This window comes from Ursus arctos, unplaced genomic scaffold (assembly GCF_023065955.2).
Source record: "Ursus arctos isolate Adak ecotype North America unplaced genomic scaffold, UrsArc2.0 scaffold_32, whole genome shotgun sequence".
Lineage (NCBI taxonomy): Eukaryota > Metazoa > Chordata > Mammalia > Carnivora > Ursidae > Ursus > Ursus arctos.
The window spans coordinates 7,306,741-7,321,303 of NW_026623008.1; the positions used below are offsets into that span (position 1 = coordinate 7,306,741).

General features: G+C 48.3%; 1 protein-coding gene across 5 annotated transcripts in view; it reads left to right on the forward strand.

Moving 5' to 3' along the window:
- KIF1B (kinesin family member 1B) overlaps nucleotides 1-10,048 on the forward strand; it is a 135,244-nt gene extending 125,196 nt beyond the window's left edge. For all 5 annotated transcript variants that reach the window (XM_026519872.4, XM_044391495.3, XM_044391496.3 and 2 more), the window contains 6 exons: nucleotides 1,056-1,127; nucleotides 2,377-2,498; nucleotides 4,051-4,200; nucleotides 4,569-4,761; nucleotides 4,969-5,087; nucleotides 5,615-10,048. In XM_026519872.4, coding sequence (XP_026375657.1) covers nucleotides 1,056-1,127; nucleotides 2,377-2,498; nucleotides 4,051-4,200; nucleotides 4,569-4,761; nucleotides 4,969-5,087; nucleotides 5,615-5,657 — 699 coding nt within the window. In that variant the 3' untranslated portion in view covers nucleotides 5,658-10,048. The remainder of the gene's footprint in view (nucleotides 1-1,055; nucleotides 1,128-2,376; nucleotides 2,499-4,050; nucleotides 4,201-4,568; nucleotides 4,762-4,968; nucleotides 5,088-5,614) is intronic.
- The last annotated feature ends 4,515 nt before the right edge of the window (nucleotides 10,049-14,563 follow it).

Consider the following 14,563-nt stretch of genomic DNA (forward strand, 5'->3'; position numbering starts at 1 on the left):
GTTGGATTTTTCATTTTCATCTTTCTTTGAGGGCCTCTGTTTCAAGGCCTGTACTAGCTGTGAAAGTAGAAATAAAGAAGACTCCATTTCTACCCTTACTGAACTCACAGGTGACTTGGTGACAAGCATATAGTGGAGCTATGTGTCTGGAGTCTGGGGGAGCCAGAGGAGAGGCCTCCATGGGCTGGTGCTGGTGAGCTGAGCTCAGAAGGCTGCACCAGCAGGAGCCACGTGGGCTACACCTTCCGCGCTAGGGAATCACACGGGGGACGTGGGGAGAGGCAGGAGATGGAGTCTGAGACATGGGGCAGGAGCAGCTCTTGCAGGATCTGAGGACTGGACTAGATTGTAGCGTGTCCTGGGGGTGACGTGGAAATATTTTAAACAGGTGTTCATGTTTTAGGAAGGCTGTTGTGGCCGCAAGAAAGAGGGTGGGTTTGGGGTGACAAAGACTGGAGGCACAAAGAGCTCTTCGCTGCGGTGATCCAGTTGAATGGTGTGGGTCTCATCGGAGGCGGGAGGCTGCAGGGTGAAGAGGAGGAAGAGTCGTCACAGAAGAGACATTGGGGAGGTAGAGTCGGTACTCCTTGTTGCCTGGAGAGGGTGGGGGAGACAGAGGCGTCGCCGAGGATAACTCCCAGGCATATGGTGTCTGGGCAACTGGCTCACATGGAATATAGAGGTGAGAGGGCTTTCGTGTCGTGTTGTTTCAATAACCGAACAGTCTTCTAGTCAGTTTAGAAAAATGTGTCCATCCAGAAGTCTCCATGGCTTTTAGTACCAAGGTGAATCGGAAGGGACACTGCTGTGTTCTTGAGCACTTCTAAACTGTGGTGTTGGCAGCTTTTGTCGTCTTGAGAATGGCTTTTTTATCCACTTAATTTGTCTTTCTTAGGCGTACGCCAGGCTCCCCTTGCTGAATTCTTACTTAATTCTGGAGCTGTTGGGGCAGCACCTGAGCCCCACTGTGGATGTTAGCCTGTTGTTTTCTCTTCCTCTCTTGCATCCAGGGCTTCATTTAACCATCGAAACTCACACATTCCTCTCTTCCCTAGTGCCTGCAACTTCTCACCCACACTTTCAACCGAGAGTTCAGCCAGGTGCACGGCAGCGTCAGTGACTGTAAGGTGAGCAGCTCGGATTTCCCGTCCCAGGTTCCCTGCTTTGAGGTGGCTTCAGACGAGTGTACGGCTCTTGTATGTATTTAACTTTTCAGAGTCAGAACACTGACTTCTGCAGATAAAGGTATCACCCTGTGTCTCTTAGAGTGTTATTAGATGGGAAACATTTTGGCTTTTCCCTGAATCCCATGGAGAAAATCCTGTAGAGGCTGGTATGTCACTGCGTGGCAGGACACCAGAGGTTCCGAAGTTCTTGGTGGCATTAAATGTTGTTGCCTTCAACGAAGAATGAGGTGTTAAATTAGCTTTAGGCATACAACATAGTGATTGAACAATTGTGTACATTACCCAGTGCTCACCCCACGGTAAGTGTGGTCCCCATCTGGCACTACGCAATGTTATTACAGTATTACTGGCTATATTCCCGATGCTGTACTTCGTCCCCATGACTTATTTATTTTATAACTGGAAGTCTGTACCTCTTCATCCCCTTCATCTGTTTCCCCATCCCCTCACTAATCTCCCCTCAGTTTGTTTTCTGTATTTAAAAGTCTGGGTTTTTTGCTTTTTTTGTTTTGGTTTGGTTTGGTTTTTAGGTTCCACGTATAAGTAAAATCATATGGTATTTGTCTTTCTCTAATACACTTACCATAATACCCCGTCGGTCCATCCATCTTGTCACAAATGACAAGGTCTCGTTCATTTTTATGGCTGAGTGATATTCCATCATGTGTGTAGACCACATCTTCTTTATACATTCATCTATTGATGCACTTGAGTTGCTTTCACATCTTAGCTATTGTAGATAATGCTGCAGTGAACATCATGTGCGTATGTCTTTTTGAGTTAGTGTTCTCGTTTTCTTTGGGTAAATACCCAGTAGTAGAATTACTGGATCAAAGGACTACCTGATACTGCTCAAAGTGTTGATTTGTTTGCCTGCCTTCTCCACGTAGAACGTAAGCTCCAGGAGGGCAGGGCTTGTGCCATATTCTTAGACTAGTGCCTGTTGTTCTAAATAGTGGGCTCATAGAGATAGGCTCATTTAATTAATGCAGGACAGTCACAAAATAAAAAGCCAGTCTTCCCTCTTTTGTAAATGATTCCTACTGTGACACTCAGGCCATAAGTCACCTTCTTGAATGACCTGCAGCAGATTTATGAACATGAGGTCACTGGGTGTCAAAGCTCCTCGTTGCAGAGGCATTTTGGGCTTTCAGCTGAATCTCACTTGCTGTCTTCTGTTTGCCTCCAGTTGTCTGATATCTCTCCTATTGGACGGGATCCCTCTGTGTCCAGTTTCAGCAGTGCGACCCTCACTCCCTCCTCCACCTGCCCTTCTCTGGTAGAGGCTAGGAGCAACTCTCTGGATCAGAAGTAAGTACCCTAGTTTACTTAAAAAAAGTAAAATAAAAGAGGCGCCTGGCTGGCCCAGTTGGTGGAGGATGCAACTCTTGATCTTGGGGTCTTGAGTTCAAGCCCCACGTTGGTGGTAATGATTACAATCAATTGATTGATCAATCGATAAACTTGGGGGACAAAAGAAGCCACGAGTACCCAGACTTCACTGAGAGAAGCAAGTCTAAGAACCAAAGAAACACCAGGCTTCCTCTTGCTCAGTGGTTCTCCTCTGAGAGCAGGACTGTCCCTCTCGGCAGCACTCAGAAATATGTGGGGGCCTTTTCTGGATATCACAGCCCCAGGGAGATGCTCCTGTACCTTCTGACACCACGTCTGACCAGCTTTCTGCATGAAAACCCTTGGTTCCTCTTCCGAATCCCTCCCCTGCCCATTTTGGCCTTCTGTCCCCACTCCTGCTTGGTTCCCCGGTCATACCAGACAGAACAAGCCCCATCTTGGGGAAAACGGTGTAAAACTCATTTGGAAAAAATATTTTGATGGCACAACGAAATATATTGGTAAGAATAATAGAGACAAATTTAGTCTAGAGCCCATGAATTCATCACCATCATCACTTGATTGTGACCCACCATCACATTCCTGTGCCCATCTCTGTTCACTGTGCTCCCCTGTCAGAGCCCACCTGGGTATTGTCCAGCTGTCTGTCTTACTGTACCAACATGGGCACAGTTGAGTGTGGCTGAGAAAATAACACAACCAGGTAATTTAATTAATTTGGGATGTCATCAACCATAACATTATTTTATGTGCCACTAAGAAAGAAAAAAGCACTGCCAACCAAAATGGGACCTGTCATCAATTGTAAGCTGCATCCCAACTCAAGAAATGGTGAAGTATTAAAAAACGGGCTTTTTAGAATTGGGGAGATACAATTCATCAGGCTAAGCTGCTCTATGATAACACATAGTGCAGAGTGGAGGAAGGAGCTCCTTCTCACGTCAGGGTCCGGACTGCGTTTGGTCCCTGGTCGTTCGGGAAGCCAGCTTCTTCCCTGCCAGCCCCTTCTGGCGGTGGTTCTCGGATGTCAGCACACACCAGTGTCACCTGGGAGGCTTGTTAAAGTACAGGTGGCTGAACTCCACTCATCGTCCCTGATTCTGTAGGTCTGGGTTGGAGCCTGAGAATTTGAATTTCTAGCAAGTTTCCAGGTGCTGCTGGTCAGGGATTACACTTTGAGAACCACTGCCCTAGTTATGGCCTTGGAACGAAATAGAAACACGTAAGGAAATTGAGTTCCTGCCCCAGACACTTCCGTTCAGAGGGCTTCAGATTAGGAAGAGGGACTGCGTGACTTGGTGACTTTTGTAACTTCTAAAGGATGACCCCAGTTGAAGTTGGAATTAACTTTCTGACACCAGCTTGTCTTCTCAGCCGAGCTCTCTGAAACTGATGTTTGCAAGGCCCCTGCTCTTAAGGGGAGGGCTTGTTCCTCCCGGTGAGAGGGTTGTACACATTACGCGTTGACCTTGCTGAAGCTCCTGTTACCCCTAACCTTTCTCTTTTAAAGGACCCCAGAAGCCAATTCCCGGGCCTCTAGTCCCTGCCCAGAATTTGAACAGTTTCAGATTGTCCCAACTGTGGAAACACCCTATTTGGCCCGAGCAGGAAAAAATGAATTTCTCAATCTTGTTCCAGATATTGAAGAAATTAGACCAGGGTGAGTACTGTATTGACCAGAGATGCCAGGTATAAAAGACACATCGCGGTAATTTACTCTCTGCTCTTGTACTTGCGGTGACTGTTACTGTCTAATGCCAATGGAATCTGGAGGGAAGAGCCAGGCCGGGTTCCTGCCCCGCTTGTGTCCTGTCAGGCATCTCCACCACACCACAGTATGCTGTGGGGGTGGGACTTTGTGTTCTTTTGCTGTGTTATTTTAGCAGAGAAGATTCTAGGCCAAACAGATCTTTTGCCTGTTTTGTTCATCCTAGGGGCTGGGCCTAGGTGAGACGTATTTTCACGTTCCTCAGGCCATGATCACTTCTTTTTGTGAGAAACTAACGTCTCTCATGCTGTCCTTTTTAGCTCCGTGGTCTCTAAGAAAGGATACCTGCATTTCAAGGAGCCACTTTACAGCACCTGGGCGAAACATTTTGTCGTGGTCCGTCGCCCTTATGTCTTCATCTATAACAGTGACAAAGACCCAGTGGAGCGTGGCATCATTAACCTGTCCACAGCACAGGTGGAATACAGTGAGGACCAGCAGGCCATGGTGAAGGTCAGTCCTGCTCTCTTGGCTGCTAATTGCCACCTGCACCCTTCCCTTCTGAGTTCTAAATTCTCCGTTGTGTGGTATGGCATACTTCCTATGTGTCTGGTCTTCCTGACCCTTCAGTGTGCAGTGCTGTGTGCCTGGGAATATGGCAGGGTGGTCCCCGTTGTCAGGAGCCATCATAACTTTCCTGTCTCCCTGTGTCTCTTTCAGACACCTAACATCTTTGCTGTATGCACAAAGCATCGTGGGGTCCTTTTACAGGCTCTCAATGACAAAGACATGAACGACTGGTTATATGCCTTTAACCCACTCCTTGCTGGCACGATACGGTAAGAAGTTGTCCTCGTGTTTCCTTCTTCCTCTTGGCTTTTGGTCAGTGTTAATCGAGAAGGAAGTCTTGTTCCCAAAAGGTGGGTTGAGGATAGAGGAAGGACAGCGGTGTAAGTGTGGTTGTAAGGTGATGATGAGGCCTCCACTTCTTATAAGGTGTCACCTGGTGTCCTGAATGACTAAGGGAACCTGGTCACATTTGCATTCAGTTAATGTCCTGCTTTGATTTTTTTTTTTTTCCCAAGATTTTATTTTACTTTTTTATTTTTTGACTGAGTCAGGGGAAGGTGGTGAGAACCTTCGTGGTCTCCCAGTATTCCACTCTGTGATCCAGCCTCTGCTCTTGTGAGGGGCTTTTGTCCCAGGGGCCCCCACAGCTAAGCCTGCTTCTTCAGGGAGCCTAGAGACCTGGGCCTGGAGTGCTGAAGGGGAAGAAGCCCAAGAGAACCGCACAGGAGAGAGACCTGTGAGGGGGGGACATCTGCACCCAGCTTTCTAATCCGTCCTCTTCCTCTGTCACCTGTAGGTCAAAACTGTCCCGCAGATGCCCCAGCGAACCGAAGTACTAAGTGACTGCTGAGCACCCTCGCTCGCCTTCGAGAGATAAAGAAAGTGTTGCCTCTCACTTCTCTCTGTGATTCTTGATGGCCCCTCTCGTGTGTAAGCCTGTGGAGTAACTGCTTTCCCTCCTGTCAGCATTCTTTCTAGCTCTCCTGGTCCCCGTCTCCATTGCTGTGTACCCTTCTCTTTTTTCCTGTGCTGAGAATCTTGGTAGTAGCATGTGGCCTAACAAAAGGAAGAAAAACAAACAAAAACAACCCAGAGGGGATCCAGTGAATCTCCCAAGTTATTTTTCCATCTTTTGGCTTCCTTTTGTATGATAGGTCCCCATTGTGACCACCTGTGATGTCTGTACTGCTGTCTTTGGATATCTTTGTCTGTTTTTTAAGACAACATAATATTTTTTTCCTTTTCTGTATTTGTGATATCACTTTAATTTTGGGTGGGGGGTGGCTTAGAGACTACGGGAGGAAACATCTGGCTTTTTTTAGAACCTTAAAAGGAAAAAACTTACCTTTTCCCTTTCCATCTCTTTTTACCATTGCTAATCCCTGCATTTTCCATTCAGGGAAGAGGTTGTGGTGAGCTTACAAATGGCACAGGTGTGTTCTCTGAAAGCTTATGTAGAATATAGTTATGCGGTTTTCTTTTAGTGGAAGAGAGAAGGGAGGACTTCTTAGTGGGCCTGGAACTGTGGCTGCTGCTGACCTTGTAAGAAAGGGAAGAGCCAAGGATATTGCCATTGGATTTGAGAGGACCGTGGGATTTGACAGTGGGTCATGAAGGCGGGCGGACGCTGGGGTGAGGGTAGTTCCTCACAGCAACACTCCGTGAACTGCTTTTCTCTCCGTTTCTCATTTCTCTTCTCGGCATTAGTGATGGTGGTACAGTTTGGAATTAGCGCTCTGTCATACACAAAGGTCCCACAAGGGGGGAGTGACTCACTTCCCGGTATTGAACTTGATGGTCCTTGCTGTCATTATAATTATGGTAATGCTGAGTAGTGACCTTGTCATTGTTGTAGCTCCCTTTGCACAAAGAAATGTGACTTTCAAGGAGAGTCTTGGAAGTCTCCTTCTGAATCCAGTGGTCATTTCCAATGATCCTTGTCAAATTGAAAATACTTTCAGTAATGCTTCTCCCCCTATAATCATAAATCAGCAGACACGGCAGGCTTTGCCTTCTGGATCCTGGGATTAAAAGAATCCCCTCCCACCACTAAAAAAACCAAAAGGACACCTGGGGGCAGAGAAGAGCCGCACCTAAGCACCTAAGCCCGGGCCCCAGTGGCTTGCTGCCGCCTCCGCCTTGCCTCAGAGCTTGGTTATCTTCATGGGATGTGGAAATACTGCCAGAGGAGGAAGGAGGAAGCTCGCTGCTGACAGTCTCCTTCTCTGACAGAACAGGGTCATCTGCATGCAGACACCATCATGGAAGAAGATACTCTTTCTCCTTGAGCTGCCCGTTAGTTTTATAGGAATGGCCTGGGGAAAAGAAGTCCTGCAGGTTAATTCAGTTGCTTTGCCAGTTGACCTGGGGTATTTTGTACCATCCTTTACCTCCCTCACCACACCTCTGTTTGACCATTCCTCGGGCATTTAGGAAAGTGTCTGCCCTCTCCCACCTTGCAGAGACTGAGGGTCTCCAGCCTTGAAGTTGCTGACTCTTAGGAGGTGGGGACCTGCGGATTTTCTGCTTCAGGCAGCAGGGGACGGGGCGCATGCACGCTGTGGAACAGAGCTGGGCAGGTGCGTGTCAGCAGACCCTTGCTCCTGACTTCCTGGTTGGGCTCTTCTCTAAGAAGAGGTCTCCTGGCTTCGGTAGAGTTGCCTTGCAAAGAGGAGGAAAAGTGAATTGTGGCGCTTAAAAGGATAGAAATCCCAGGCTGTGACCTTAGCTGAAAAGTGATCAATAAAAATTCTACAGTAGGTTTTTTTTTTTTTTTTAACTTCCTTCCTCTCCTTAAAACATAGGTCATTAACTGTGATATTATTTGTTTTCTAAGCGATGCGTGAGATTTTTAATGTAGTTAGAGGTTCCTTCGTTGTCTAATGGACACAATATGCCCTTCTGGTGTAGACTCAAATCCAGGATCTGTTGGTGCTTCGAGACTGCTCCTGGCCTGGAATGAAATCTGATTTCAGGGAAATGAAGATGAAATTCGAAGGTTACATTTTAGAATGAAGTCACGGGTGCCACTGCTGTTTGTCACGAAGTCTGACAGAGGGACCCATGTCCGTGACAGAGGGAGGTGGGGAGGGCTGAGGGGGAGTAAAATCATGTGATACACTGAAATAACGTTTGGTTTTTCTTCTAACTCAAAACTGGCTTGGAAAGTCTTTGCTTTGGAGGTGTCAGAGATTAGAACGGGTAGAACTGGACTGTTGGTAATGCCCCTGGGTGAGAGGGCCCCTGAGGAAGCAGGACGTCTGCGTCCTACAGGGGTCTCTGGCGGGTATGCTTTCCACCATCTGAGGACAGCCCTTATTTGTTCACCCCTTTTCCTCTAGTGGCTCATGTCCAGGTCAGAGTTGGAACAGTTTCAGGATTAATGTCCCTTTCTGGACAGATCCATCCCCACCTCGAAGCTGAGAGAGCATTTATGGCAGGAACTACTTAGGCTTTAGCTGAAGCCATGGTGGCAGGAAAGTTGATATTTAATATTAATATAATATTAATATTATATTAGTATTTAAGGAAACTACCTTTTGAGGGTTTTTTACGTGTTTTTTTTTTTCCTAAAGCACTCCTTAAAACAAGCAAAAAACAAAAGGAAAGAAAAAGCTCTTACACAAATTAAGGAGAACTGAGTGCTAGCTGAAAGTAATCATGTCCTCCCCTCCTTCCTGGCCCTCCTGTCTCCTGCCAAAGCAAAACATGACCTCAGCCCACAGCAAACCAGTGCCCACAGCCTCCTCACCTCTGCGCCTGCCTGGGAGTCAGCCAGCTCTTGGGCCAGGCTGTGCAGGGCCGAGCAGCCGTGCACACAGCCAGGGGTGTGGGGAAGGGCTGCTATGGGCAGCGGGGTGGGCACCCAAATTCTAGTGCATCGTTAAAACCCCCGAGCCTTCACTGTGAGGGGAAGGAAAATGATTTTTCCCGGCTAAGAAACTACTATTGTTTTACATTTTTTTGCCCTTAAGTGCATTGAATTTTTACAACTACTCATATTTTCAGTGGGGTTTTTCAGCTCTTTTAAGATGAAGGAATAAGTTAAATCATTGTGAAAGATCTTTAGGGATCTAAAAATAAAATGACTTCTCCTGGCACATATTTCAAAGCAAAGACTTTGTTGCCTGCTGCTTGTTGTGATTTACAGGGATATTTAATTTTGTAAGGTGTTTGTATATTTATACAGCTGTAATTAATTGCACATTGGACTGGGAAAGAACGGATGACCGAGTGCATAGCAGCTCCGGTACGCTCCCATTTCCTCACGCTGCGTCCACTCGGGTCGTCCAGGATGGGGTCAGGGCTTGTCTGTCTGTGTGACTTGGGTCCTTCGTTTTCGCTTTGGGTTCCCTTTCTAAAATGTGATTATTAACCTGCTCCTTAAAAAGAAGACACTAATTCTGCTGCTGCTCTCAGAAGGTTTGCTGAATGTGTTTGTAAGAGGACTCTGACTCGTGTGCACTGCGCTGCCCGGCACGGCCAGTAACCACTCAGCCCAGTGTGCGGCCAAACCAGGACTGGGTAGCAGGGCTGTACTGATAGTGCTTCCTTAGGAAATGGAAATGTCAGCTGAGAGATTATCTACAGTTGTTCAAAAGGCCATTTATGAAATTCGGATTTGAGCCCCAAGAGATCTTAGGAAAGCTTCTCTGATCATTTAAAGGAAAGAATGAGAGTTGATACAAATGTCATGTTAAAAGCTGTGCTCAGAAAGTCCGAGCTGAGGTTGGTCTCTTGCCAAACCCTGGCTGTTGCGTGTCGTCTTCATGTCTTCAAGTTCCCTTTTTCCAGGCTGCACATTCTGGCATCGGTTTGCCTGAGGACTCCATCAGCCTTCTTGCGTGCAAGGCGCCACCCGGCGGGATTTCGGGTCTCTTCTCACCACCCATGTGTGCTGCCACGGAACCCGTGGAGCACATGTGGCCTTTTTGAACCAAGACTTTGCAAACTGATCTCTCCCCAGTAAGGAGTTGAGCACATTAGCAACAATGTACATTATTAATTTCAGATTTTCATTTTCATGTTTTATTATGTAAATATTATCTGATGTTTGGAGCTTGAGTATACAGAATGTAAATATAGTTCTTGTATTTGTACTAATTCTGGTTCTTTTGCTGTATAGCCTTAGATGTGCAATGCGGACATTATCTAACTGTGTATGGTAACCTTGCATCACGGAACTCTTAGTGAACGAGGTAAACATAATAAAGGTACAGCCAGTGCATCAGAAGGCTCTTGATGTGCATTTATTCTTGCACCCTTTGAAAGGCAGTTACACAAGATTTCTTTTCTTGACTTGCAAAGGTATTACTGTGGTGTGACCTACCTGTTCTTTTCTGATCATTCACAGTAGGGTTATTACAATGTCAGGTGCTGTTTCTTTGTGCTGTTTCTTTGACAGTGTTTTCCTCTCAAGTGTTGTCTGGGTTCTCCTGAAGCCTCTCCTTATATACCTACCAGTGATTCTCCGGTGGTGGTTTTCTGGGTGGAAAGGTTGAATCGTTCACACTATCTGCTTCATTTAACAAGTTCCCATTGTGAGCAGAGCATGAGCAGGGACCACTGACCTGGTTGTTTGGGGGGAGACAAGAAGGGGGGGGAAGCAGCGTTCAGGCAAAGGGCAGTGATTGGGTCAGTGCCCATCTGAGCGCCCATCCCATGCCCGCGCCCAGGTTGTGATAACTCAGCAGCAAACAGAACGTGCCCCAGCTTTCCTGCCCCCTTGAAGAAAGACTTTTGTGTCATGAATGTGGAATGTGTCATGTCAAGTGGTCGGTGACAGCAAATGGCAGCTGAATGGGAGGTGGGAAGGGATGGGAGGGAGGCATCCTCCTAGATCTTGTCGTCAGGGAAGGCCTGTGTTGCCAGAGGACTTTTGAATGAGGGAATGCATCTGCATGCAAAGCCCTGGGCAAGGAGGTCTCCAGGCAGAGAAGCTAAGCCCTTGGGGCAGCAGTGTCCTCTGTGGGTTCCAGAGATAGCAGAGAGGCCCTGCTGGGTAAGGGGGAGAGCACTAGAGCCTTGGCGGCCGCAAGTAGCCAAAGATCTGGTGGTTTAAGGCTTAGGTAACTCTAATTTCGTTAGTGTGAAGCAGGAAGCCAGTGAAGGGTTTGGGGGACATGAGTCACATGGTCCTAGTTGTGTTTTCAAAAGACCATTCTGACTGCTGAGTGAAAAACAGCCTGTGGGGGCAACAGATGGGAGACCAATGAAGGAAGGGAGACAAAATAAGAAATTGTTTCCCAGTGTCCCCGGGGGACGGTGGCAGCTGGGACCCAGGTAGCAGCAGTGAAGGCGGGAGATGTGGTCAGAGTCAGGACATTCTAACGTCAGCTAACAGATTGGCTCAGCCACTGCGTGCAGGTAACTCGGGACATGTGCCTGAGCGTGAAGAACGCGTGGCAATTGCCTGAAATGAAGGTTGGGAGAATGGGGGGGGGAGCTCAGTGAAGGATTTGGTTCTGGTCATGTTCACTTGGAGACCCCGACCCCGACCTTTCCACCTGACTTAACAGCTGCCGAGGCAGCTGGATTCAGGGGAGAGAGGTGGGGCCGGAGACGCACGTTTGGGAGTTGTCACTGTGAGGGTGACAGAGAAAGGCAGGAGGCGACGAGGCTTGGGAATAAGTAGCTGGTGAGAACCAAGGCTCAGGTCCCGGAACACCGCCACCAGGACAAGTCAGGAGGGAGAAGACGAACATGAAGGAAGGGCCATGGAGAGAGAGGGACATTTGGCAACCAGGTTGAGGACCTGTTTGAAAATGGAGGCAGTGAGAACTGTGTCCAGTGCAGCCGTGACAGGTTAAGGTCAGAACTGGGCAGCGACCACAGGTTTTGGCAACAGGGAGGTCTAGGAAGTTTAAGGGAGCCAGAGAATACCATCACATTTTCTGAGTTTCAGAGCCAACCGAGAAACAATAAGGCACATGGCAGATCAAAATAGTCTCCTTGATTACTATTAAAGGTTCGAGAACATGACGATTAGAGCGTTGGTGCGCCAGACTCGCCTGCGGTCACGCTGAACATGGATTCTGGCCGAGCAGTCTGAGGTGTGGCCCGAAATTCCGCATTTCTTATCAGCTTCCAAGGGGGACATCAGTGCTGCTGTCGTGGGTCTCCTCTGAGGAGCCAAAGGATAGAGGAAGAACAGACTGTTCTCGGGAGGCAGGTGAGTCTTTTTAAAGGGGAGGACGCGGCCAGGCTGTCCATGCTTTCCAAACTCGCAGTTATCACTTCTCTCCCGGGGGTCTGTGAGGGGCTGGCAGGAGCAGGAAGTTTCCAGTAATGGAGCCCTCTTCACATGGGAGGAGACATTAGGAGTGTCTCTGCCCTAGCAAGGTCATTGGTGGCTAGAGTGGCATTTTCTTGAGTGGTGCCACAGAAAGCATACCTGGGGTAGGTTCCAGGGGAAGGGGGAGGAGAGGAGGTTGAAATAGTACAGATGATTCTTTCCGAGATTTGTACCATACAGGGGAGAAGGATGAGGATATGGAGTCAAGGAGACGTTTTTGTTTAAAGAAAGGAAAGCTTTCCATATGAACGTGTGTGCGCGCAGACTGGATGAGTGAGCAGGAAGGGAAACCTGGCACGGGGAAGAGACCAGCGTGGAGCGCTTTGCTAGATCCCTACCCTGTAGGCTGGTGCGGTGGCGCACTGGGTCTCAGGTCCCCCGGGGGGCCCCCGGAGGCAAGGCGCGGTGGGCGGCAGACGCGGCACCCGGTGCTACACGCCCGGGCCTCTTCTGACGGCTACAGTTTCCCTCCGTGGGACTCCTCAGCCTTAGAAGGTAAGTCCCCTCGGGGGGTCATGTCGGGCCGTGCCTTCCCGGACTCCACTGGATTTGCGCCGACACTGACTTAGTCTTACAGAGTTGGGGGTCTCCTGCAACCAGACCTCACCCAAGCTCGCGTAGGCTTGGTCCCTCACCAAGGTCGCTCTCTTGAGAGTCGCCGTGTCTCTCACAAAGCTGATGGCTCGGAACATCACGAGGTCCCCCGGAACGGTGCACACTGAATGCATTACTTTCTACCTGGTATTTCTTGTCATTCCACTTGTGGTCAGGGCGGGGAGGGGGGGAGATTCTTCACGTCCCTTAGGAACTCTTTGTCTCTGCACAGTCCCTCTAATTTAGCTTTTCTGAGGACATCACCTGCTTGCTCCTCTGGCGTTTGAATATATGGTCTCCTGGTTTTTTCCATAGTTGCTCCTTCTACCTGGCAGCGAACGAGTCCTTTGAGTTCGTTGCACGAATTACAGCGAGTGAGTGGCAGAGCTGAGATTATCAAATCTGCCCCAACTAGTATGTTTGTTAACTTAGACACCCTCTTACGTAAGTCCAACAAAGGATTCTGTCCTGGGAGAGTTGCACAGAAGGGCTGTTTTTGTAGAATTCATGCCCATGTTTTGATTTGGGATTTGGGGATTTTAGGGCAAGGCGAAAAGTTAAGGTGAATAATAACGTGAGTTGATTTCCTTAAGCATTGTAAGCCAAGCATTTGAGGATTTTCTAAAAATTAAAGGTCAGCTTGCCCTGGCTCTGGGAAGCCTTGGCTCTACTCCACTCGTCTCTGGGAGAGACTTGCCTTTGTCCCAGCCCTGCAGTCGTGTGCTGGTCTCAGCCTATCAATAACCAATGTTGTGGCTAGACCAGCCCTGGGGTTATTTTGATTGCAAGGTGCCCTTCAGCAGTAACAATCAGGAAACTGGGGAACAACAACAAAAAAGGTTCATTATTTTTACAGGACTTGGAAATTACCTGGCACTCCACCCAGCAAGGTTATAGTTAGAACACCCAGGCCTGGGGTTCTGCTTTTATTAGGGGTGGAGGGGATCCAGGGTTTAGCTGGGCTCACTCTTTATTGGTGAATTTAAAACCAAAGCAGGAATTTAAAGGGGGAAGAAAAAACAAGTGGCCCGAATGGTCAGTTAACCAAGATCTCTAAAACAGAGGAGCCCGGGGAGTCGGGTGGGGTCGGGGGGACTGGCTCTTTATCTAGTGGCCTGGCTGGTAAAGCATTATTTTTGAGAGCGCCATCAAAGCTTAAGTGTCAGGCACTTAGAAAAAAGAGAAACCCCAATTGTCACTGTCCTGACACCTGCCCTCTCCTAAACGGGTTTGCGGTAGTTTGCCAACAGTCCTGGGAAACAGCGTTTTTTGCTGGTTATTAGCACCTTAGCAAAGAAATGGGACGGCTATGCCGCATGTAACATTAGTAATAGAAGGAAGCAGATGGGGGCTGTTGGATTAGATATTTAAACATGTTTGCCTAAAGCAACGCCTATTCAGTAATAACTTGGGTGTGTCCAGATGTTGAGTCACATTGACTCAGCATAATTTCTCTCGCTTGCCAAATCGCAGACTAGAGCAATCAATTTGTTCCTGCAACGAAACCTGGTGGTCAGCTTTCCTTGCAGCCGAGCCCCACAGAAAGGGGGAATCCTTGCAACAAAGCTGAGCGGTGTGCGGGCACCGAGGCCCTCTTGGAGGGAGCCACCGTGTCAAGTCCTACCTGTACAATTTCCAGAAGGGTGGTTTGTTCTCCAAAACTAGTCACAGAAAGGCCGTTTTGATTCGGCTTTCCTTTTAAAGTCAACTAAAGGTCACTAATATGCAGCTAAACCCAGTTTCGCTGGGGAAACGTATCTCTGTGAGCCTGCCTGACGATGGCCTGCAACTCCCATGAGGACGGAGTGCTGGGCTCTGCCTTAGCCGACTTGGCCTAAGTTCTGTTCTGCGTCTGGC